Source organism: Drosophila montana, unplaced genomic scaffold, assembly GCF_035044405.1.
Source record: "Drosophila montana isolate Dmon_TW-CO22-7 unplaced genomic scaffold, ASM3504440v1 contig_3733_1, whole genome shotgun sequence".
NCBI classification, from domain to species: domain Eukaryota; kingdom Metazoa; phylum Arthropoda; class Insecta; order Diptera; family Drosophilidae; genus Drosophila; species Drosophila montana.
This window is the reverse complement of record NW_026998620.1, coordinates 9,718,783-9,743,157: the sequence shown is the minus strand read 5'-3', so window position 1 is coordinate 9,743,157 and position 24,375 is coordinate 9,718,783. Positions and strand designations below refer to the sequence as shown.

General features: G+C 40.6%; 1 protein-coding gene across 2 annotated transcripts in view; it reads right to left on the bottom strand.

The window, feature by feature from the left end:
- pnt (pointed) overlaps window positions 1-24,375 on the bottom strand; it is a 59,310-nt gene that overhangs the window by 7,196 nt on the left and 27,739 nt on the right. The window contains exons 1-4 of one of the 2 annotated variants that reach the window (XM_064695215.1): window positions 16,233-16,808; window positions 15,991-16,107; window positions 15,431-15,634; window positions 14,294-14,521 (exon numbers count right to left, since the gene is read on the bottom strand). In XM_064695215.1, the coding sequence (XP_064551285.1) occupies window positions 14,294-14,521; window positions 15,431-15,634; window positions 15,991-16,107; window positions 16,233-16,452 (769 nt within the window). In that variant the 5' untranslated portion in view covers window positions 16,453-16,808. Of the gene's footprint in view, window positions 1-14,293; window positions 14,522-15,430; window positions 15,635-15,990; window positions 16,108-16,232; window positions 16,809-24,375 lie in introns of those variants that run through there. The other variant, XM_064695212.1, reaches the window with a different exon arrangement.

Sequence of the window (24,375 nt, the reverse complement as noted above, 5' to 3'; positions counted from 1 at the left end):
TACATATTCTGCCGGCACACGCACACCCACCTAACAGAACTTGGTAATAACTAACAACAACAGCAGAATTTTGTAATGTTAAAAATATATACATATATATATATTTGTATTTAATATTTTGATTTGCTGCGTAAAGTGGCAAGAACAATGGAAGCATCAGCGGAAATACACAGAAAAAAAAAACAAAATGAAATGTTAAAAAAAAAAATAGGAATACAAAAACTGAGCGAGGCAATGACAGCTGTGGCTGCAAGAGCGAAAAGGAGAGATGTTCTTGTTCTTGTTGTTGTTGCTGTTGTTGATGATGTTGATGCGCCTCGCTTACGGCCATTTCCGGTTGAAGCACGTGCGCACTAAAGAGGAGACACGGAGCCACCGTAAAGCAACCACCGCAACCAAACGCACCAATCACAAGCGGAATCACTGGCGACAACAACAACAACTCGAATCCTATCCCAACTACTTGCCCAAAACGCACACGTTCGAAAAATTTGAATCGAAAATTTGACAAAAAAAACGCGCCGAGCCGAACATAATAATTATGTGCGTACCGTGCGTTTCTTGAGAGGCAGAATACCAAATGAATGCCAAGTGAATATTGAGTGTAGAAATGATGGTTGGTGTGTGCCAAAAGGATTGAGGCGTTGCCCAGGAGCAGGCGGCGGCAAATGTTGTTGAATTTCAATTAAGAACAAACAAAAAACTGAGAAAGAAAACTTGTTTCCTTGAACAATAGAGCAGTATCCTGGTGCCAAAAGGGATTACAATTTAATGCAATAACGCGCTGTGAAGAAAAGATGAACAACTGCTGCCTGACACTGCCTAAGGGGAGTTGCAGGAAGCGCCTACCATACGGTAGGGGGATAGAACAAGGATTCGCTTCAGCAGCTGCTGAGGGCGGAGACAGCAGCCAGCTCAGATACTCAAAGGAGCTGGAGCAGGGGCAGGGCCAGGAGCGGGCCACTCGCTGACACTTGAGCCGAAGCTGAAGAAGGCCTGAATTGATATCAAATTAATGCTGGATCTGTACCTGGCACACGTGTGCAAACTGCTGCAATTGCAGAGGAGCACAATCAAGGCCTGGCCCTGGATCTTTTGCTTTTGTATTTGAGTAAGCACTTCCGCTGTTGCCTGCCACACGTGTCTTCTACTCTTTCTCGCTCGCACTCGCACTCTTTTCTGTTGCTGCGGCTTGTGGCACTAATGTAAATCGGATGTCAATGCATCGTGATGTGTATATAAATTATCAGCAACAGAGCAAGAGTGCGAAAGAGTGAGAGAGAGGGACAGAGAGAGAGAGTGCTAGTATGTGTGGAGAATCCACTTCAACACAGAACCTGTTAGAAGCAAAGCTAAATAAATAAATAAATAAACTGTTAGTCTGCAAAACGGAAGGAAATCATAAACACAGCAGTAGTTGTTAGTTGTTGTTGATGTTTTGACACGCATACTATCATAATTACAGCTGCACTTGGGCCACCGGGCAACCAACAAGCAAAGACCAACCCAACGCCCCACACAGACGCGCGCACACACACACACACACAGACACGCACGCACACACACCTGTTGCTGCTTCCGTACAGCGGTGGCAAAAGAAAATATCAATTTTCTACGTAAACTGAAGCTGGCCAAGATGCGTCCGCAATTTAACTATATAGAGCATCATCACATGCGATACGAGTACGTATTGCATTCGAGATTGTGTACCTGCATTTTGACAACAAAATAAACAGATGCAGCTCTAAAGATATGCTTTGATTGTTAGACTTGTAAACAACACACACACACGCACACACACACATAAATACAAACAACAGCATTGAATGGAGCAGCAGCAACACCAGCAGGAGCATGAGAATGAGGATGATCATAGGAATGGGACTGGGAGTGGAAATGGGAATGGGAATGGGAATGCGAATGGAAATGGGTATGGATATGGGTATGGGTACGAGAGGTTGCCTTGTGAGTTGCATTATCTTTGCAGCTCCTTGGCGCGCATGTAGAGCGGAAATGAAACCAGATACTTTGATAGAGCGCTTGCAAGGAGTCGCTTTCCAGCGACAGCAGCAACAGCAGCAACAGCACCATCATTGATCTTCAGCTCTGATGAGGCAAAATGTAATGATCTGGCCATAAATGAGGCTTGGTTATAAATATTATTGATCTTGGTACTTGCGAGTACTTGAGCTTCTTGATTAAAAACTCTGCTGCAAATTGTTGATCTTGGCTCAAATGCCAACTACTAAAGGAAGCATTGATCTTGACCAGAACGCTACCGTGGGCCATAAAGTTTACATATGGCGCATTCCTATCTAACTGCATTAGTATGGGAGTATAATACTACAGATCAAAAGATTAAGGATTATACGTTTTCTAACCTTCAATTGCCGTCATTTCAAATGCATCTTTTCTTCATATAGTTAGGTGAAAACTGTGCGATTCTCTTCTGGCGATGCCAAAACTCGATTTCATTTTGAAAGAAGTTCTTCTTCTGAAAATGACTCTAATAATATATTAAACAGCAACAGGAAGTAACCATCAATCAATCAATCAGTTGATCTTCAATCAGAGCTAGTTGGAATTTATTGATCTGGTTTGGTGTACTCTGCTTGTTGCTGCCGTCGGGCCTTCAACTGTGCGGCCAGTTGGTAAGTCCTAAAATTTGACTGACTCGCTAAATGGCTCATTTAATACCGTTCCCCACTGAGCACAGAAGGTGGCATGCGGTCAGCAGGCAACAACACCAACAACAACAACAACAAGAACACCATCAACAGCAACAACGACAACGCAAAGCATAAACGAATGAACCTGAACCCTGCGAGAACGCAACTCGAACGGCTGGCTGAACGTCAAATTGTGCACCTGTCCAACTATCACCATGACTACGCCGCCAACAACAACAATAACAGCAGCAGCAGCAGCAGCAGCAGCAACAACAAAATTCGGACAACATGTGTGCCCTGTGGAGTGTACGAGAGTGCGAGAAAGACGCCGACCCCAGGCCGAGGTCCGGACAACTGTTGTGTGTGCCTGAGTTTGCGCTTTTTTCCAATGTAATTCGTAGCCAGATTGTGTGCCACACACACACACATGCACACACACTCAGGCACACATATGCACGCAATCGCCCACACATTTCCGAGTTTTGGTTCCGAGTTGTGAACGCTGTGAGAAAACTGTTGGTTGCCTGGACGAAATGCTGCACACACATCCAGACACACACGCAAGATGCAGCCAGGCGATATGGGAATAGGATATTAGAATGTCAGGCGAAGGCGAAGGCTCGCCTTGGCTCGGTCGGTCGCCCGGTGTCTGCCCCTGTTGCTGCTACCTGCCAGGCCACTTTGGCGCTGCTGCCTTTGGCTTGCCTAATTTACTTGCGCCGACGCATTGTCCTTTTGCTGCAGCCAAGTCTTGGGCTCGTCCTTTCTCTTTCTGGCTCGCCTGCACTTGTGGCAGGCTCATTCATAAGACTGAAATCTCTACCACTTGCGCGCGGCAACAAAAGGCACTGAACTGAACTGAACTGAATGTTCTTTAGGGCCCCTCTGGGCTTCAAGGTATCGATACGGAACTAAAGGAAGTAAATTACCGGATGTTGTATTCTCATTTGCTTGTTGTTCTTTGTGATTCACCGAGATATCCTACGGCTTTTGTGCACTCCCGGCCCACAACAACCTTGCTCATTTGTCATGCTGTTCTCTGGATCTTGTTCTTCACGCTTTTCGCATGAAATGACCAATAATAAACCTTCCTTTTTAGCCTTTTCCCTTATCCACTTTGTTTTTTCTTTTCATTTTTGGCAAGCCATCGGGCAATCGAGACACACACATACACTGCATATAGGATATATATTCGGCGGCTCATTAATTGCACATATGCAATTGCTTTTTAATAGCCCACCTCAGAAATGGTATGCGCAATGTTTTCCCACGGCTGCTGGGGGTAGTATTCATTCCCTTTTTTCTCCAGGCTTATTTATAAAAAATGCTATGTTTGAATTTTGATAAATTACACGACAAATGTCCAACCCACGACACAGGCGAGTCTAACGTTCCAGCTCATTGCGTCTAAATGTTTCGTCCTGCCAAAGGATACAATTTTAGCGTGGGAGACACAAGTCGGGCGTGGCTAGGGTGCAGATACTGCAAAATATTTACTATAGCTTAGGCAACTAAAATTAAATGCAGCTAATTGGAAAAACTTCATTAAGAAATCGAATATCCGGTAAAAAGTTGAAAAAAAACATTAATTATTTTGATCAGTTAGTTGAAGCTTAAGCCCAAAAAGAATTCAAAGTAATCAAATTTTTGCTGAATCAATAAAAATATGACGTTATACTTTTTACACATATATTTTGTCAATCTCTCTTTGGATTCAGGATCTAGTCGCTTCCTTTGAAACGTAACTGCAAGCCAACTGTTCATACTTTGAGGCCTTATCTAGGCAAATGAGGTGAAGAACTTGGGCAATATGCATGGGTACTAGAGTCTGGGCAAACAGGAGAAACATGGCAGGTAAACAACAACAAGAGCTGCAAATGAAACAATATGAAAACAACATCAACAACATTAACGGCAAAGGCAACAACAAATCAGCTGCGCAAGCGCACAGATCAAACGACAAAATGCCGACAGCAGAAAAAACAATCCGGGACGGGACGGGACGGGGGCTGGGGACTGTGCCGAGTGCGGTCTCTGGGCTGAAAAATTGCAAAGGCCCAGCAGACGAGCGAAAAACAAAAAATTAAAAGCTAAAACAAGCTGAAAATTCAAATTTATTTACACTTTGACGCATTTAAAACAAAGCGAGCGAGAAAAAATAAAACCGCCCAAATAAAAAAAAAAACAAAAAACAAAACAACAGCAACAACAATAACAACAAAACAAATAAATGAGACGAAGGCAGGCCAACAACAACAACAACAACAACAGCAACAACCATAGCAACAACGCATAACGATGTGAAAATTAAATGTAAAAGCCAGCGACACGAAGAGAAAGAGAATAAAATAAAAATAGGCAACTAACCGGGCAGGGCGGCAAACTGATAAAAATCAAGAGACCAACTTTTGCACTGAATTTACGAGCCCGCAGCCCAAATTGCATTAGCTTTCGGAATGAGAATTTTCCCACGTTGTCCGGAGAACTCGAGCCTGAACTTCAACTAGCTCAGGTGCTGGCTACAAATTATAACATTTGCCGAATGCCAACTCTACAAATTGTGCTCAGTGGCTGGAGCAGGAGCAGGAGCAGTAGCAGGACATGCCGCTGCAGGTCCTGCTGGTGGTTGTTTCTTCTATCTGAAGAGTGCAGAACCCACCCCGAGAAATGCTGCACTTGCTGCAGCCAGTGCTGGAATTCAGCTGGGGGCGCACTCTCACCCTCGTGCTCACATTGCCAAAGGGCCCTGCAGCCATGGTGACCCTCACAGAAGTTGGTTTTCCCTAGTTTATTTGTTGCATTTCCATATAATTTTGTTATTTGTCTGTCGAGTGACAAGTGTTGGCATTGAATGTTGTTGCTTTTGCTTGTTTCGGGCTTGGCCTCTGTTCCCAAGGGTGTTGGATCACCCGAGATCTGTGCACAATTAGCCAGGGGATAGTTTCCTGTGCCAAGGTCACATCTGATAACTGTTTGTGTTGTTTTGAAATTTGATAATTCAATTGTTTCGTATTTCATGCAATTTAAGCCTCAGCTAGACTTTAATAATTGGCAAGATACAAATGTATCTTAAAGATATTCCGCGCTCTACAGTTATTGCACAAATAAATTATGGAATCAAAGCATTTTCTGTGCAAGTCTAGCGAATAATTCGATTGGCGGCCAGTGAAAAATAGAAAAATCACACAATTCAATTAGCTGGCGGCCACAAAATTGCGTTCATGAAAATTACAAATGCCGCGTGGGCAAATAAACAAAAAAGAAAATGTGTGCATCTAAAATGGGGAAAAGCCAAAAAGGCTGATGAAAACTGTAACGGCGGAAATATGCAAGGAAATTGCAAAGACGCTGACTGAATGATGGGCGCCAGTTTTTAGTTGGGCGTGGCACCAATCTGACGAATATTTTCGCAGATATTTTCGGTTTGCTACATTGTCCGGAAATTGTGGCTGGTAAAGGGAAGTGAACCAAAGACATTTATGAACTCCCAAAAACTGTTTACAATTTAAAGAAATCGCTTAAGCTTTAAATCATATACCAATTCGAAGTACTTATTATAGATAATTTAAAGGAACTAAGGCAAAGAACACGCTTGATGAAGAATTTGTATCTAAAAATAAGTGTGTTACAGTCAGGAGTGCTCGACTAGGGGATATACCCTGAAACTTCAGCTACCAACACCAAATGCAGCATTAAAAAGATTGTTAAAAAGTAAGTTTCCTGTATCGGGTTCGAGCTCGCAACTCCTTTAAACTTTGCAACCGCCTCACATCTTACAGCCATACCAAGATAGCCCAAAATGAAAGATACTTAATCTGTATTTACTTTTCAAGAAGCTACATGTCAAATTTGGTGACTCTAGCTCTTAAGACCTAAGAGGTTTATTTTTGTCGAATGCTTTGAAAAAGGGCAAGTTATCGATTATCGGAAAGAAACGAACGATCAAGTCAAGTCTTTGGCTCATATAAGTTCTGAGATCGACGCGTTCATACATACGGACGGATAGACAGGCAGACGGACATGGCTGGATAGACTCGACTCGTGATACTGATCAAGAATATATATACTTTATGGGCTCGGAGATGCTTCCTTCTGCCTGATACATGAATTTTTTACAAAACCATTATATTTTTATTTTTATCCATTTTCCATGGATTCAGGGTATAATAATTTCTATCTAAAAATAATTTCTACCCAAAATAGGTTTTTCCTCCAGCATTTAATTCGTTATAATTGAAGCATGTTTTCAACATATTTATTAATTTGTGTGCTTTAGACTTGAAATTCGCATTAATAATATAATCATCGAAACACAGACACACACACACACACACGGGCGCATACGCTCGCACACATACAGGAGCAATGGCAGAAAAAAGCGCAGCCTCACATCCGGTCAACATTTTGTCGCCATTGCCGTCTCTTTCATGTGAACTCTTTTGAGGTAACAGCTGAAGTAAAAAAATAAAAATAAAAAAAAAGAGGTAAACCAAATTACACAAAGCTCTTGCACAAAGCACACACACACACAGTTGAACTAATGGAGAGAGAGAGATATATATGTAGAGTCGGGAGTCAGATTTGGATTCGGAATCGGAGTCTAGGCAGATTGTCCGCAAATCTAAAACAAGTTACAGTTCATTCATTTCCATTCATTCATTCAATCGAGCAACGAACCGGCTTTCGGTGCCCCATTCATCGAAGCGGCCAGCAGCGGATGTTGGCGTAGTTCTTTAGGGGGCTTCAGTCTCAGTAGTCTCCGTCTCCGTCTCCGTCTCCTTCTCCGTCTCCGACTCAGTCTCAGCCCCAGTTTCAGGTCCAGTCGCAGTCTTCGTCCGAGTCTCAATCTCGATCTAAGCTCAAAAGACGATTTCCCTCACTAAACACACACTCACGAAACGAACATAATTTGATTTTATTTATATTTGTTCGTTTGCCGGAGTTAATAATTATAAATTGGCGTATGTTGTTGGCCAACTCGGGCCACATCTGGGCAGCAAAAAGTTACAAATACATTTAGATATCTTAAGTTGTGTGCCTATGTGTGTGTGTGTGCGTCAGTATTTCTCCATTTTGTCGTTTGTTTTTTGTTTGCCTAATTCTTAATGATGCATAAAGTGCTTGGCTTGTCGCTCTTTGGTTACCTAACAAATAAAATTTTGAAAGTTGATTGCAAATTAATTGCCAGCCAGCCTCGAAGCATGATTTCAATACGTTTTTCAAAACGTTTTTTGCAATGCCAAATGTGTATAGAAAAATTAGCTATGCATCAACTAAATGGGTTAATTATTGACATGGGGCAAGTTTTTAGTGTACCAGATAGTTAGACTGAAGAATCAACAAAAAAGTATTTAGCTTTAATGCAATAGCAGCAAAATGCAGTTCAGTAACTTAAAAAAAGGCTAAAAATTACCTTTGTAATAATAGACTATTAATTATATGATTAAAATTAATATGCATCATTTAAAGATTGAGCGATTTTATTGAATTAAACTTTTGAAAATTACTGCGATACGATTCAATGATTCGCAGTGCTAAGCAACTAAAAGTTAAGCTTCGATTTGGTTCAGTTGTTGTCAAAGTTTTGATTATATCTTTGATTATCTGGCTCGAATAGTTATTGATTATATTAACTTGGAGATAATGTTACTTTATGCTCATAGAAACGAATTTTTGTTTACTTTTTTAAAGGAGAGATGCTGCGCTTTGAAAATAAGTATTTGGTGTCAATAGTACCATCTATTAAAACTCAGGTCAGTTAATATTTTTTGGATACAAATTATTTGCAGCTAGTGTTACACATGAATCCAAGTATGAATTTATTCGTATTCACTATGCAAGTCCGTTTGTATCTTTCGTCGCTGCGTTTCGTTCATTGCCTTTTGCTCTTGTGTTGTTGTTGTTGTTGCTGTTGTTGTTGTTGCTATTAGCGGCTTTCGCATTATACTATTTAATGTTTAATTTTTTTTCCCCCGAGTCGAAAACAAAACAACAACAACAACAACAGCAACAAAAAGTCCAACTCACAGTTGCCGTTGATGTTGTTCTTTTGAATGTTCTTTGTTTTAAATTAACTCGACCGTAACGCTTTTCTATGGCGTAAATTTACATCTACGTACGTAACGAAATAAAACGAGCACAAAAAACGAAAAACTGAACAAAAAAAAGGCAGCTCGAGTCCCAACATCGAGGAGACGCCGTCATCGTCACCGGCGTCGACAGCAACAATGGGTATGAAAAAAAAAAAAACTAAGTATAAGTATATAGAAATATACTGCGAGTAAACGGGTAGACGAATATTGCCACCATATACAAGCGAGCAGACGTAGAACCCATTTGAATTTTTACCTATGAATACGTAACGCCGCCCAGGCTGGCGAGGGGTGCAGCAACACATTAGATCCAATGCCATTGCTGTAACCGGGCTGGTGTTGCCGTTGGCGCGCGTCAGATTCAGCTGAATATGGTAATAAATTAAACGAAATCCGCAGAGAACACTGCAATGTGGCAGTAGCTAACTAACTGGCGATCGCAGCAACCACAAGAAGAATGGAAAAAAAAAGAAAAGGGAAACCACAGAGTGCAACCTCCCCCGATATGAGCAGGGCTAAATTCTAGGTTGTGCGGCTTTTGAACCATGCTAAAAAAAAACATACACAGAAAATACCATTAAGCTGAACCGTTCACTTGACTTTTCACAGCTTGGCGCGCTCTGCCACCACCAGCAGCAGCACCACCAGCAGCAGCAGCACCACCAGCAGCACCACCAATAGTTGACCAACGAAGCGCGCAGGCGCGTAGTACAAATCTTTGGCTTCAACAATCAACTGCGCTGCGACTATGTTAATTAGCAGCAATGTGATTTCTGGCCTGAAGGCCCCCGAGTTGGCTCTAACCATTGTTGCGCCGAGTATGATTAATATGCTAGGTATTCTTCTAAGTGTAGCCTCTGCCACGGAGTGAAGTGGGCGCATTAAATTCCGCTAAATGCTATAATAATATGCCTGATGCCAGTTGCTAACTTCTGGATGGCCCAGTAGTTAATTTTCTTTCTGTTTTTCTTTTCTCTCCTTTTTTTTGCTTCACTGCAGCAACAATGGCGTTAAAATTAAAAACGAAATTTAATTTTATGACCTTAACAAATTTGCAATCAACATAATTTCAAGTCGTAGATGTTATGACTTAAGGGTTTTATGTGCTCTATTTTGGCCATGGTGCGTGGTTCGTCTATTAGCTGGCTGTCTCTCTATCTCTCTCTCTCACACTCTCACTCTCTCACTCTCTCACTCTCTCTCTTTCAGCTCCCCATCGCGCTGAATGTGAATGTCTTTTGACCGGCCCCATGTTCTGCTTGGTTGCCACATAATTTGTGGGAGGCGCAAATTGTCTTGCGTTAATGTTTGAATTTAGTGTAATTAATAATAGGCGGAAGGCACTAAAAGTTATTCATTTTAACAGACTTACATTGTATGCTAATCAGGGATAGATCTCATATATATATATGTATATGTAATGCGTATCAATAATCTCTATATCTAGAGCATTTTTAAGTTCTTCTTTTTAAAATTTCAATTAATAGTCTCGAAATGTCCTATTATCAAATGTTTTGAACTTTGTCATTTAAAGTTTCGAATTACTATTATTAAAACATTTTATCCCCAAGTTAGGTTAGTTTTGGTTATTATATTTATCGATTGATTTATCGATTGATATACTTGCTGCTTAATTTAACGAGCATCTCTAGACTTTAATTACAACTTTCAGCCAAACTTTCACACGTCGTCTCTTGCGTGCAAATTAAAAGTATATTAATCTTAGTTTTTTATAAGCCTACACACACTAGCAAACACACACACACGCACAGCTGTGTGTAAATAAGTGTGATCTGTCACATGCAAGGAATTCCATTGTCGCTTTCAAAATTAACAAACTGTAACTAAACTAAAACGCTTGGCACACACTCAAGACTCCACAAATGTCACAAATACACTCATGAGTACTTGTACTTATATTCGCGATCGTCGCCAGAGTTCACTACAAGATATGAAGATGTGTGAGTGTGTGTGTGTGTGAAATTGTCGTTGAGTGTGTGACACGCAATATGGCGATCAGAGGCGTTAGTTCTGACTCTGACCCCGTGGCGTTGCTGTGGAGTAGTTGAAGGTGGAAGAAGGCGGGGCGGGGCGTCTGCATGCGCACTCAAATGTATCTACAAGTCAAATATGCATTAAATGTGTCATTTTGTGAGGCAACAACCTACGCGCGGCACGAGCAAAGACGCAACTCGCATGGCCAAGCGATTTGAAAAGCGAGTGGAGCACTCACCAGGCCAACTGACGGACTGACTCTCAGGTCTGTCTGATCGGTTGGCTGCCTGGGCTGAGGTTATATGCCGACATCAGCTTGATGTTCATGTTGTTGTTGTTGTTGCTGTTGTTGTTGTTGTTGCTGCTGTTGCTGATGATGATGAACATGAATCAACAGCCACACAACGGCAACAATGGCAACTCTTCAAGCTTGGACAAACATTTCACGCATCAGGCATTTTATTGTGTAGAAATATATATATATATGCTACGCGAATAAAAACTAAAAACAATAAAAAAACAAAAAAAAATAAATAGCTCTGAAAATAGAACAAATTTTTCGCAAATATGCGTTTAACAATGGTCCGATCCGTCCGTTGGGCTGGTGTTGAAAGGTAGATGGCCTTTCTTATATCTAGCTGGGTCCAAGGGCTTCTAATTAAGCCAGCAAGCATATGGGCTTGACCACATATTTCAAGTCGCATCGCATTGTATCGGGGAGAACAATACGAAGGCAGCGCTAATAAAAACAATTTTGCGTGCAAATATCTAAGATACACTAGCCCAGATGCGCTCTCAACCAAAACATTCAAAGACCCTGACTGTCCATACAGACACAGACACAGACACAGACACATACACATAGACATACCTAACTGGTAATCATATGTGAGCTATCTGTGAGTTATTGTATCTGGTCGTTTTGCACAAAGTGATGAGTAAGCGTTAGCTGCGAAAATTGATTCAAGAAAATCAAATGGAAAGAAAAATATCTATCTATATATGAGAGTAGGCACATTGAAAGTGAAGAGCTCAGGCAAAACTATGCCGTATGCCACATAACACCTAAATGTAATGCGTTCCAGAATGCAACAAAGTTGTAAATCACTCGACGTGCTCGCCGGGTGGGATTTGGAGGGGGATGCCTAACTATGGATTATATATATGTATATGTATACGTATATCATGGTATATGTGTTCAGAAATCGCTGCCCGATGACGAAACTCAAAGCATTTTCAACTTTTTTGCGCTTGGCTGACTTTGGTTGTAGGTGTTGTATTTGTTGGATGCCAGTTTAGAGCTCTAGGTGCGGGCAGCGGCAGCTCAAATTAAAACAAACTTTACAAAAGAATACACACAAAAAATACAACAAAACCAACAACAACAGCAGCAGCAGCAGAAAAAGAAACAGCCATAAAAATAAATTCAAGTTAGTAGCTGGGCGTTCATGACACTGTTTCTTGGTTCTTCGACTGTTAAATTTGGAAAACCTTTGCAAGGCATAAACTCAATTTTAATGGGCACAATTAATCATAATCATGTTTTACTTTCAATGGTTGTATGATTTTTCAAGACATGTTCAAGTGTCGCTTTTAATTGTAAATGTCGAGTAGCGAACTAGTTAAAATCCGCCAGACGAACACCTGGATGAAATAAATATCAAGTCTTCATTTACATAATTGCCTGTGCACTTAAGGACATGGCCCTGAGAGCCAATTCTTGCAGCTAGAGTCAAAGTGTCAACAAGTCATGAGCTGGAGTGCCAGCCAGAGAAATATATATATATATATATATATATATATATATGTATAGATATCCAGCAAGTCCAACAGTTTTCACACAATCTGAAAGCTTCACGGATCCATGTACATAAATTCATGTATGCAAATGCGTAAAGTGGACCTGAGCGAGGGGCTGCTTAGGGGGCAGCTAAAAACATCAATAATATGTAAATGCAGCAAATTAATGACTGACAAAAAGACAATCGAAACGAATTAAGCAAACAACCTACAAAACCAGCAGGAGGTTTACCATACCCGACTTGAACGCCGCTCGTTGACAAGCCGAATCACATCATTTGTATGCGGGCAACGGGCAACGCAGCGATCTGCCAGATGAACAAAAATAAAAGAGGGTCTCTGCGTCCATATAGAAATTATTGAATCAAATTGAAGACGTTGAGTCGCAGCGACTAAAGTAAGCATTTAAGAACGCGCGCACTCTACACGATTTTCGATTGAGTATTAATGTAGATTTTAGCTTGGATAAACTAACTAACAGCAGAGTTGCACGAGTGCATGAGAACGTTTGATACAGATACAAACAGATGCCCATTTAGTACATCAAAACTTAGTTTAAGCCTAATATTCGTAGTATTATATACATTTATCTGTTTCTTCACTTGTTTCAATATGTTGCTTCTTGAGTTTCATTTGCCAGCAGCTCAGCTTAAGGAAGCGTATGCAGCAGTCGTGCCATTCTTTAATATTTTATTATAAATTATTTTTTTTGTCAAATTGCTTGATTATTTCATTAGCTGTGCACACTTATGGCTGCGTATATGGAAATATAACATTTATGGTCATAATGTGTCAAAGCCATAAATTCAATTAATTTTTTATAATGTCAACAGCAGCGACTGAGCCCTATTAGCTTGTGAGAGTGGACTAACTGTAACTCGTTGTGGGCAGCGTTTTGAATATTAATAAATTTATGTGGCGCACGCTACATCATGTTAACACGGGCTCAGCAGATGCAGATGAAGCGCAAGATGCTGCTGCAGATACAGCTACAGCTACAGATACAGATACAGATACAATGCATTAATGATGCGCCGCTGTCGCTACAATTTGTACGGCGACGCATTTAATAAATGTATCTCAAGCTGTGCTGAGGGGTTTCGCCGTTTCGTTTCGTTTCGTTTCGAATGTTGCCTTATATGTAAACAATTTAAATAGATATTTAGATATGCTGTCGACGTGGACGCCGGCTGCCTACGCTGGCGCCAGTCGCAGCGCCGACAACATTTAGCTATTTGTTTTAAAATTTAATTTCCGTTTCAATTTCAATTTCACATAAATAAATTAAAAGCCAATCCAAAAATACAAATAAAACAGCTCGCACTCCACACTCAATGGATTGCATACCGCATTGGCGATTAATAAAGATCTGGATCTGCCCATTGCTGGCCAGACAGATATCGCTGCCATATATAATCGTAATCGTTGTTCGTAATCGTAATCGTGGTCGTAGGTGCCTCGATTGGCTGCTTAGGCAAATTATTGCTAAATTAATATTCCGCCGGATGCACCAAACATATTCCAAACTATCTCGCAGATACATAGATACTTGTATCGCCTAAAATTTGATGGGAGGATGTGCCATAAACAACTTTGATGCCTTAATGGCCCGCAATTCATGAGCAATAGCAAACATCACTTGTCATTGATTTAACACTAATTATACGATTAATCTGAGGCCTATTTATGGATATATAGTATCTAATTTGTATTTGGATATGGATAACATTCGCTTACCGCTGTGTGGCATGGCAGGCGTTGGGTGGAAGCTCTTATCACTGCTCGCTGTTGCTGTGCCATAATCCATGGACAGGCGACTCGCAATGCTGTTGTTTGAGACCGGCGTCGTGGCCGGTGTTGTTGGTGGGTAATTGGCTACCTGATGGTCTGATCCACAGACCGAGGCGGTGGTGGCCGATTCAAAGGAATTCCCATGCACAATATCCTCATTTGGTTTTTCACAATCTGCGTAAAGGAAATTCAATTAGTTAAACAATATTTTCGTTACATTATTAGGATAGACCCAAACTAAAAGCTTTTTAGGTTTTTAAACTCAATAAATTATTAAAAAAAAAAAAATAAATAAAGAAAATTGTTACACTTGCCGCTGATTTAACGGGGCGTTTGTTGTTGCACGAGGCTAGGACCTCAGCCAAATCTAATTCCGAACCAGGCCCGGACCGGACAGGAAGCAACAGGCAATGGTATAAAGAACCCGTTCGCTACCAACCAAACAATCAAGCCCCCGCCACCCCACAAGCAAATTTTGTCCTTGATTTCGTTAGCCCGGTTCGCCCGACTGGCCCGAAGACTTCCGTCAACTCAACTCGCCAATTTGGCGTTCTACTTTATGGCCAGGTAAACTTAGTTTGGCGCCTAAGGGCTTTTATTGGGTTAAAAAGCACGTTGAAAATCCACGCTCTAACAAATCGTGAAAATTCAAGTGATTTGATGGAATGTTGGTGAACAAAAAACATAATAAACAATGCTCGAAATTACAAAAAACCAAAGTCATATTAGTAAAATTACATATTTCTTAATAGGACTGATTAAGGGATTGTATCCTTATCCGAATCAGTCAGAAGGGATTACATATTAATTTCTATTAATCATTTAAATGCTGGAAATTCTCTGAACTAATTGCTATTGAATTCATTTATGCAACTAGTCTATTGATAATCCAATTTTCGATAGTCATATAAAAGGTGTTGCTTTAATATTTTATAATTCTGTATAAAAATGCAATAAATGTGACAGACCACGAGGGCAGTATTTAGTTTTGTGGTTTACTGCTGGCTGGTTGACAGACCGACTGATTGACTTAATCGTTGGCTGGCGCCAACTGCTGCTGTTTGATGCCAGTCACGTGCTCACCTTTTTGTAGTATATCCAAATGCTCCCACAGAATGTCGCCCGTAAATGCCGGGGTTATGGCCAGAAATTTCTCTTTGCCCAGCTCGACCATTTCACGGCCGGTCATTTTGCAGAATGGCCCCAGGTCCATGGAGAGCAGGGAGAACTCATTTTTGGCCCAGTTCAGCCAGTAGATGACATGCTCCTCCGTCCATTCGCGGGGATCTGCAAGGAATAGATAGTTTTCAAATGGCATACGTAATTGAATTAATTACTTTTTCAAATGCCGCATTCATTGGTTGCCTAATTAATTATTATTATTCGTATTCTTATTGTTGTTATATGTTGTTGCTGTGCGTGGGAGCGCTGTAAACCAAATTTCATTTCTAAGTCTATTGCTGTGGGAAACGATTAATATTCATTTATGATCACGTCTTTGTATGGGACTGTTTGTAAATTATTATTTTATTGGCGTTGCCAATGCAAGCAATTGAAATTTAGACAAGTGCATGGGAATTGAATTGTGTTTTCGATTCGGGAATGTTTTGTTTGCTTATTTTTGGAGCTGTTGTGAAGCTTACCTTTGGTTATATTACAGTTTTGCACCTCCTTTTCCCAGGAGGCAAATGAGGCTTTCAGAACCTCGTTTACCTTCCGGTTTGTGCCAGGCGTGAGGGGCGGCAATGTTGTGGGCACATCTGCAATTGATTTAAAAGAAAATAAAATAAATTAATTACGCAAAGCACTTGTATGTATATATACAGGTACTTAAAGCTATTTTAAAGTTAATGCTCTTGCTCTACATAATTATCTGCCTAATTACCTCGTAGTCTGCCATTGCTCGTGTGCAATTGCTGCAACTTGTGGGCTTTTAAATGAAATTTACTGGTTAAGCATTGATAATTATTGCTCAGAAATGTTTGGTGATTGTTGTTGTAGTTGTTTTGATTGCTGTTGATGTTGCTGTTATTGTTGTTGTAGTTCGCTGAGCGCAGTGGCGGCAACATGCGACAATCATTCCAATCGATCCATTCATTTGTCATAATTTTGCAGTTACAACTCTATGTGTATCTAAGCTGGCCAATGAATATGCTGTTATGGGTTAAGTATTGTTGTGCTCTTGGATGTCAAAAGTCAAACCAATTTAAGATCATTCGTAGCATTCACAAGCATTCACGAAGGGTGGGCAGACAACGATCGTTGGATTCAATTGCTTTCAATTTATTGGCGTTAAAATCAAAGCATCAACAAATTTGACCCGAAATGTCAGTGAAAGTCGCGACCCTTTCGTTAACGACGCGGCCTATGATCTTGTAGATACAAATGTATCTAGTGATTGGGCTGCGAAGATACTTCACTTGGGGTGCTAAATGTTTGCTTGGTTTGCCTTTTGTTGCTTTTGTTGCAGCGCACATTCATTTAAATTGATGGCATTTAATGCTAATTAGTCATCATAACTTATATGATGTGGTTATTGCCTTGGCAAAAAGTGTTAAGCTTATCAGTTAGGCTCTTTTTTTTTAGATAGACGACACACACTCTCATTTACACACGCGCACAGAGCGATAAGATTTATTTAAATTTATTTAAGTTAAATTCACGTTGCACAATGCACAAAAATAAAACAAAACTGAAATTAATTTTGTAACTGGTCGGTTCTCTGTGTATCTATTGGATTGCTGGATTTGTGAAGCCAAACTGAAACGAAACGATCGCCTCGTCCGTTGGGTATCCTAAACAACGAGAAGAAACGAGCCAGAGAGACACAAACACACGCGCAGAGAGCGAGAGAGCGGGAGCGAGCGGCGCGTGCAACAAGTGGAATTGAAATATGTACTCGCTATCATAAATCTCAGAGCTGGGCGAAACGAAATGGAATTCATTCACAAACGAAACTGTCTGAGCGTAATAAGTGAGAGAGCGTGTGCTTATGTGTGTGTGTGTGTGCTTGTGTATGTGTGAGTGGAACGGAAACGGCCATCACATCGTGCCGACAACAACAAAAGAAACAACAGAAGAGCAACAGCTACACCTAGTAAAACAACACAACAACAAGCTGTTTGTTTAGCACTGAGAAAAAAACGCAAATGAAAGCCAAAGCAAATAACAAACAAAAACAGGCAAGCGGCAAAGGCTGGCAACAGGTGACACTGCGTACAGGGTGTAACAGGTGCACAAAAGTCAAACCGCAGGCGTGTGCAAAGTTCAAAAGCTTTAGCCATCCATCGCGCTCTCTCTCTATCTGTCTCTATCTGTCTTTCTTCCTTTCTCTGGCGAAACAGAACTTTGGCTAAATGGCCATCAAGATCAGGTGACCAACAGCTATAAAATAGCTGCTACAATATATTCACACATATGTACATGCATAAGCATACGTGTGTATATATGCAACTCACATATGGCAAACCTACTCAAGTTTCCTCACTCACACGTTGCGGCTCCTGGTGCAGGCAAGCAGCAACAACAACGGCAACGACAACGAATTTATGAATGAATTTCTCATGTTGCCTTCCACGCGCATTCTCGCTCAAAAAACTCCAGCAACAGACAATGAGACAACAACAAGAAGTTGTAGAAGAGAAGAAGAAGCGACGTCGGCTCGTTTTCTTTGCGTCAAAAATATATACAAGAAGAACAACAACAACAGCGGCAGCAGCAGCAGCAGAAACAACAATGATCGACGTCGGCGTCGCCGCTTCCGCTGCTTCCGTTTGCTTTGCCTCCTATTCGTATCGCTATCGAACGCAGGCCCGTGGTAAATAATGCATGTGAATGTGATAAAGCAAAACGGCTAGGAGAGCCAAAACGAAGACCGAGACGACGACGAAGACGGTAACGAAGACGGCGACGGCGACGACGACGTAAACGTAGACGGCAGCGACTCGCACAAATTATAAGTACCATATATACTATGTGCGAGTGCACGAGTATATTGAGAAGAAAGAGAAGGAAAACAACGGCCATAAGATAGAGCTATTATGACAACGCGACCAGGTAAATTTATGAATGAAACAAACGCCTGATGCGGCGTCGAGTTTTCGAGTCTATGAATGAATTGAAATTACGTGCGGCGTCGCGGCGGGCAGCAGGCAGCGGCGCTGAGATCATTTGGTCATTATCACAAAACCGCATATAATTGGCGACAAACGCAAGGGGAAACCCCACCGCAGCACTCAAAAAAAAAAAACAAAAAACATGTACATATGTACATGTAAATATATGTAGTTATAAAACTAAGCATGAGTGTATCTGCAAGAAGGGACAAAGGGCCTTCAAGGTGGGCGCATCTGCGTGTTCAGCAAATTGCTTATCACACACAGACACAAGCTCACATGGCTAGGTACACATATTTGACATTGCACATGTTTATGTATGTCTTATGACTTATGACTAGTTGGCCAAAAGGGAAAAGCTCTTTAAAACGCAGTAGTTACAACTTTAAATTACAAAACGTCTGTGCGTGTCTGAAATTCATTATACCCTGGCTGGCTGCCTGGCTGGCTCATACAAATCTTGATGGAGTTCCATAGCCGGGCCACACACACCAAGCACTTGGGTGTTAATGCCCCGTCTATGCCACATTCCTGGCCGATACCTGTAAGAGCTTCACTTGCCTGCGAGCTGGGATGCGGTTGGTAATCACACATATCTATATTTATGAGGTGTTCATTGTTCGCTCTTCGCGCCAAACTAGGTCAATCAAGTTGTTGCAAGCTGCACGATCAATGAAAGGTAGCCTCTCGTCACAATTCGTTGAAAGCCGAGCTCAAAGTGCTTAGAAAAGCTTTAATGTTACATTTAAATATTGGGCTTTCGATTTGCAAAGCTTCACATAGTCTTCAAACTGAGTATGAAATCTAACTTGTAAGGCATCTGAGGGAAAATTCAAACACAACAGATTAACAAATCTATGTATGCATGTGTTTAGTAGTTGAACATGTATTAGTGCGCGCGTGCCATACAAGTTCAGCATTCAGTGCATTTCCTGCCTACGCTAAGCCTTAAGCTTACATCGAAATGAACTATGGATGCAACTAAAATCTCAATCCCCAATCACTCGACCAGTTGGGTGTACATTATAAATGTCACGTAGTCCAGAGAACTTCCCGTTATGGAACTTTCTTTATGCAAAAGCATCTGAGCCTGAAAAATGAACTTGCAATACACCCACTTCTGAATGAGTCAATTGAGTATTTGAGTTCTAATCTTTGGTTTCTATTTTATGTGAATAATGCGCAATTTACGCTTATGACGCTTATCAAATTTCCAAGAAAACGCACAGCGTCGAAATGGCCATCAAGGAAATGGAGTATTCGCAAAAATTTATTAGTGCAGGTTATTTTTGTACGACCAGCATGAGATTGCTTATCAACGGAATGATAAGGCCAAGAGACTTGGCACGCTACGGGCCCAATAACGAACTCATTTCCGAAACAAAGTTGTAATTAGGCCATAGACAAGCACACGACTCCAACATAATATGCGATCCAGTTGTAAAATGAGTAGATCTATCGATACATCTTCTGTGTGTTCGATATGATAAATAAATATGCATAAACACATGTGGAAGCAATTTACTTGTGTGTATTTTGGCACGCGTGTGAACAAGTTAACTTCCGGTTGTATAAACGGCAATGTGATCGTTATCTAACATAACGGAAGATTGCCAATTCATTTAAGGTCCAATTTATAGTGATTGGCAATTTCTCAGAATTTGAACACAGCACTCAACGTAAATTGAAGATGTTTGAGCATATTGCAAATTTCGAAAATTTAAATAAATAAGCCAAATGAGGGAGAAAATCCCCAAAAAATAAAAACCGGAAATTATGAATTCCCAGCTGTTAACAAAGCATGTGAAAGTTTATTTAAGCTGTTTAATTTAATAATGAATCAATATTGAATTGAACACCTTCTGAGAAGTAGCACAAGACAGAGGTTAACATTCTGTTGACCCTTTGGGGCACAGGTCAGTATAAAACAGGCCTAAAACAAACTCAAAGCAAATTATGTTTTTGAAAAGAAATTAACTGCATGTTGAGATACTTTTGTAGTTTGCTTAAATTTCTGCAAGTTCCTTTAAGTCAATTAAAACATTTTCTCGCACATCTTTAATTGTGACCGCGCGACAGGTCGGAGGACGTGCAACTAACTACACGCAATTTTGCCCCAGCCAGGGAAATTAGCAACGGCAAATGGCAGCCAAAGGCGAACAACCAACCACAAAGCAACGCAACAAAATGCCAGGCCAAGCCGACAACATTATTAAGTATTTGCTATTGACTTCCGGTCGTTAGATATTTCATTACCAACATCGAGTTGGAGCTGGAGTCGTAGTTGGGGCTTCTGTTTGCACAGCAACCGAAGTCAAAGAGCTCAATTCTATTAAATTGAAGGTGTAGTCAGATATGTTCCCAGTCAGAGAGTAGTTCGGCAAAAAAAAAATGCTATTATTTAAATATGCTATGATTACAAGCTGCATTTTAGTGTCAGATCTGATGGAAATCTGTTGCTCTTAGCTCAATTTGTTGCGAATAGGTCTTCGTTTGCTTTCAGTATCCTCTGTCCACAGTTTAAATAATTTACTTCTTTTTGTCTTCCATGTCCTTTGATATTCACTCAGCTAGCCTCGGGCCATACAAGGCATCTTTAGACATTTTTCAACTAATTTGATTCAATTCCGATTGAAGTTGATGACAACAGCGCTCGGCTGAATAAGTTGAAGTATGGTTGATTGCTGACACTCAAAGAAAGCTTAAATCGTAAATTACGTCAATTATGGGGCGACAAATAAAAGTTCATATAAATATAAATCTAAATACGAAATCGAACAGAGCCAAAATGCGACAAGTTCTTAGAAAAGCTGTGAACATAAAAAAAAATACTTAAAAAACACCAAATTAACGAACACACTTTAATCATATTGCGGTTCTTCAAGTCTTAAATTAAAAATACAACAATAACAATTAATAATTCACAAATTAAATTAATGAATATAAAGCAAGTTTATAGAATATGCACAAATTGCAGTTTCTATCAGGCATATGCTGTAGAAAAAGTTTAAGATCTTAAAAAGAACATCTAGACATATTTCTAGAGTATTTATAATTCGCTGTAGCTAAAACGAATACTTTTTTAGTTAATGTCGATTTAGGTTCTCTTTTTTTCGTTCGCTTCATTTCTTCGAAAACCATATATGCAGTTAAATTTCCTCAATATCAGACAAGAAATACAATAACAGCATGAATTCTGGATAAAACGTGGAACTTTAGGAATTATATTGAAAGCAAATAAATCAAATAATGTGCATCCAAATTACGACAAAGCACACAAGTGGCGTATAAATAAATATGTATGTATGCATGACAGGCTGTCTCTCGGCCTCTGTCTGCATCGTGGAGCTGATAGTCCAGTGGGGTGTTTTATTTTGTTTTGTTTTTTATTTATTTCGTTATAAAAATAATTGCAGGAATTGTGTGAGACAACGCTGACGTCGCCGCCGTCGCCGTCGCAGTCGACGTCGTTTGGCTGACAGGCAGCGCCAAACGAGCGGACAGATACTTGCTGTTGTTGTTGCTGTTGCACTTTTGCAGCTGAAACAGCAAAAGCAAAAGCAAAAGCAAGTGCAGCAGGAGGAGCAGCAACAGCAGCAGCAGCAGCAGTAAAAGACAGAGAAAACCAGCCAAAGATGTGGCCCTGGCAAAGAGCTGAGTTGTCGTATGAAACTTACTACACCGGAAATATAAAATTACACACTCAACACTTAAATTGTGTATGCCCGCCTCGCTGAACTTGTGTGTGTGCGAGTGCGAGTGTCTGTGTGTGTTTCTCACATGTTGCATGCTGCAATGAAGATTCTAGTGACTCGCCCGGTGCGTGCTCCGCAAACAGGGTGCAAAACGATCGAACCCAAAACGCAAACGTTCAGAGTATTTGGTGAAAAAAAAACAATCGGCAGAAAAATGATATAATTAATTGCCATTTTGATGAGGGTTGCGTGAAACGCACCTGAAAAAATGCAGCACCTGAGCCGTGTGTGATAATTGTCCATTTATGCAATATTGAATTAAAGACACACAAATAGCTGAGCAAGAAATCTGATTTGTTTATGATTTGATTGGAAGAAATCAATAAGTGCATTGCTGGGCATGTTCAATCCTTAAGACAAAAGAAAAATTCGCAGAATATAAAATTCCCACGCACTTGAACTTGAAATTCTTCCATGCGACGAGCACTTTTCCATACATATGTATGTATTTTTAATACATGCTCATATTTGTTTTTTGGCAAAAGATGAAGAAAAACCGAAAAAATAAAATAATGGTACGACTCGAATTACAAACACACATTCGTCCTTCATTGAGTCGTCGGGTCCTCGGGTCGCGTGGTCCTCGGAGCGGTGCACAAAGAGGCTGCCTTTGAGTCTTTACCTAAGGCATTTTGGGGGAATTTTAGAAGAGGTGAATACCCTGCATACCTGTTCGCGGCATGCTCGACTTGTTGGCCACTGTGCGAATCTTTTCGAATGCATACAATTTAATCTGAAAGCAACTATCACTTGCTAAGACACTCGCACATTTCAATGCCTCGATCAAGGACTCGTCTCTCGCTTGGCGTCTGGCTCCAAGAGTCGTGGGAATACGAAAATTCGTTGGTTTCTTTTTTGTGCCTTTGGCTTATATTTTGTACTAAATTCTCAAGCTGCTGCCGCTGGTTCACTCTTGTCTCCCCTCAATCTTTGGACGCTGATTTTATTTCATTTCGCTTTATTTTTTGCTCTTAAACTCCATTGCGCTACTCCCACTAAGGCTGTGCGAAAATGTTTTGAAAAGAGTCGCCAGCCAGCCAACTGCTTAGTCACCTGACCAGGTAGCCGCTGGAGAGCTGGCCAAGTAGTAATTGGTTTGCAGTTAGGGCAGCCGGATCTGACGATAGCTGATAACAAAGCCGCTCAATGTATGTCTGCCCCATCGAGGGTAGCAATCAAACCTGACCATGGGGTTTCCCTTTTGAGTACAGGCTAAGCACATTTCTATAGTCGTAACAATCATATGTACCATATATATAAATATATATAGCGCTATATAGAGAGATAACACTAGCTACAGTTCTCAGAACTACTTGCATATCTATGAGCAATATGTGTTATCAAAACAAGTCCAAATAACGCGCTGTCTGTGCACCGCATTAGCCGGCGTCGAGTGCCCTAAGCCACAATCACAATGGCCGGGCATTTAGATTCAATTTGTGGGGGGACAATCTTAAAGCGACATTCCTCTTGTCTGCCAGCTGCTGCTTTAATTGTTGTCTTTCAATTTTAATTTCATTCAATTAGCCTATGGAAATCTGACAAAAAACCTATAGCACGAAAGAGAGAGAGAGAGAGCTGTGCGCGTGCGCTTTGCGTTCGCATCTTTAATTGTGCCTAGTTGGTCAGTTCATCAGTTCGTCAATCAGTCAGCTCTTTAATTAAGGGTGGGCGGTACAAACACTCTGTCTAATTGCATTTGCTCGGAGTCGTAAAAGTTTGTAATAATTATTTTCTGGGGGGAAAGTGAAGCACAATTTGTTCGTCTGAATATGAATTAAATGCTGCCGAAGGATCGCTTTTCGTATTTCAGTTTACTTCTACAATGTCATAAACCTATACACATGTATATGCCTATCAATCCCCTGCATTCGATGGATGAATCATTAAATCAGTGACCACTTCAACAAATTAATCCCAGTTATCAGATATCTAAAGCCCTGTTAAATATGTGCTTAACGCTTTTATGCTCTGTGTGCGGTGAGTAATATACGAATTCCACATTCCTGAAAATTTCACATATAAAATTCTACAAAATATATAAAGACTAATTAACTTGTCTTTAACACAGCGCTTTTCCGGCTAAGTATGTAACAATATCTTAAAAGACAGAATGGCACACACCAAAATAATCACTGGAATACAACAAATACAACAT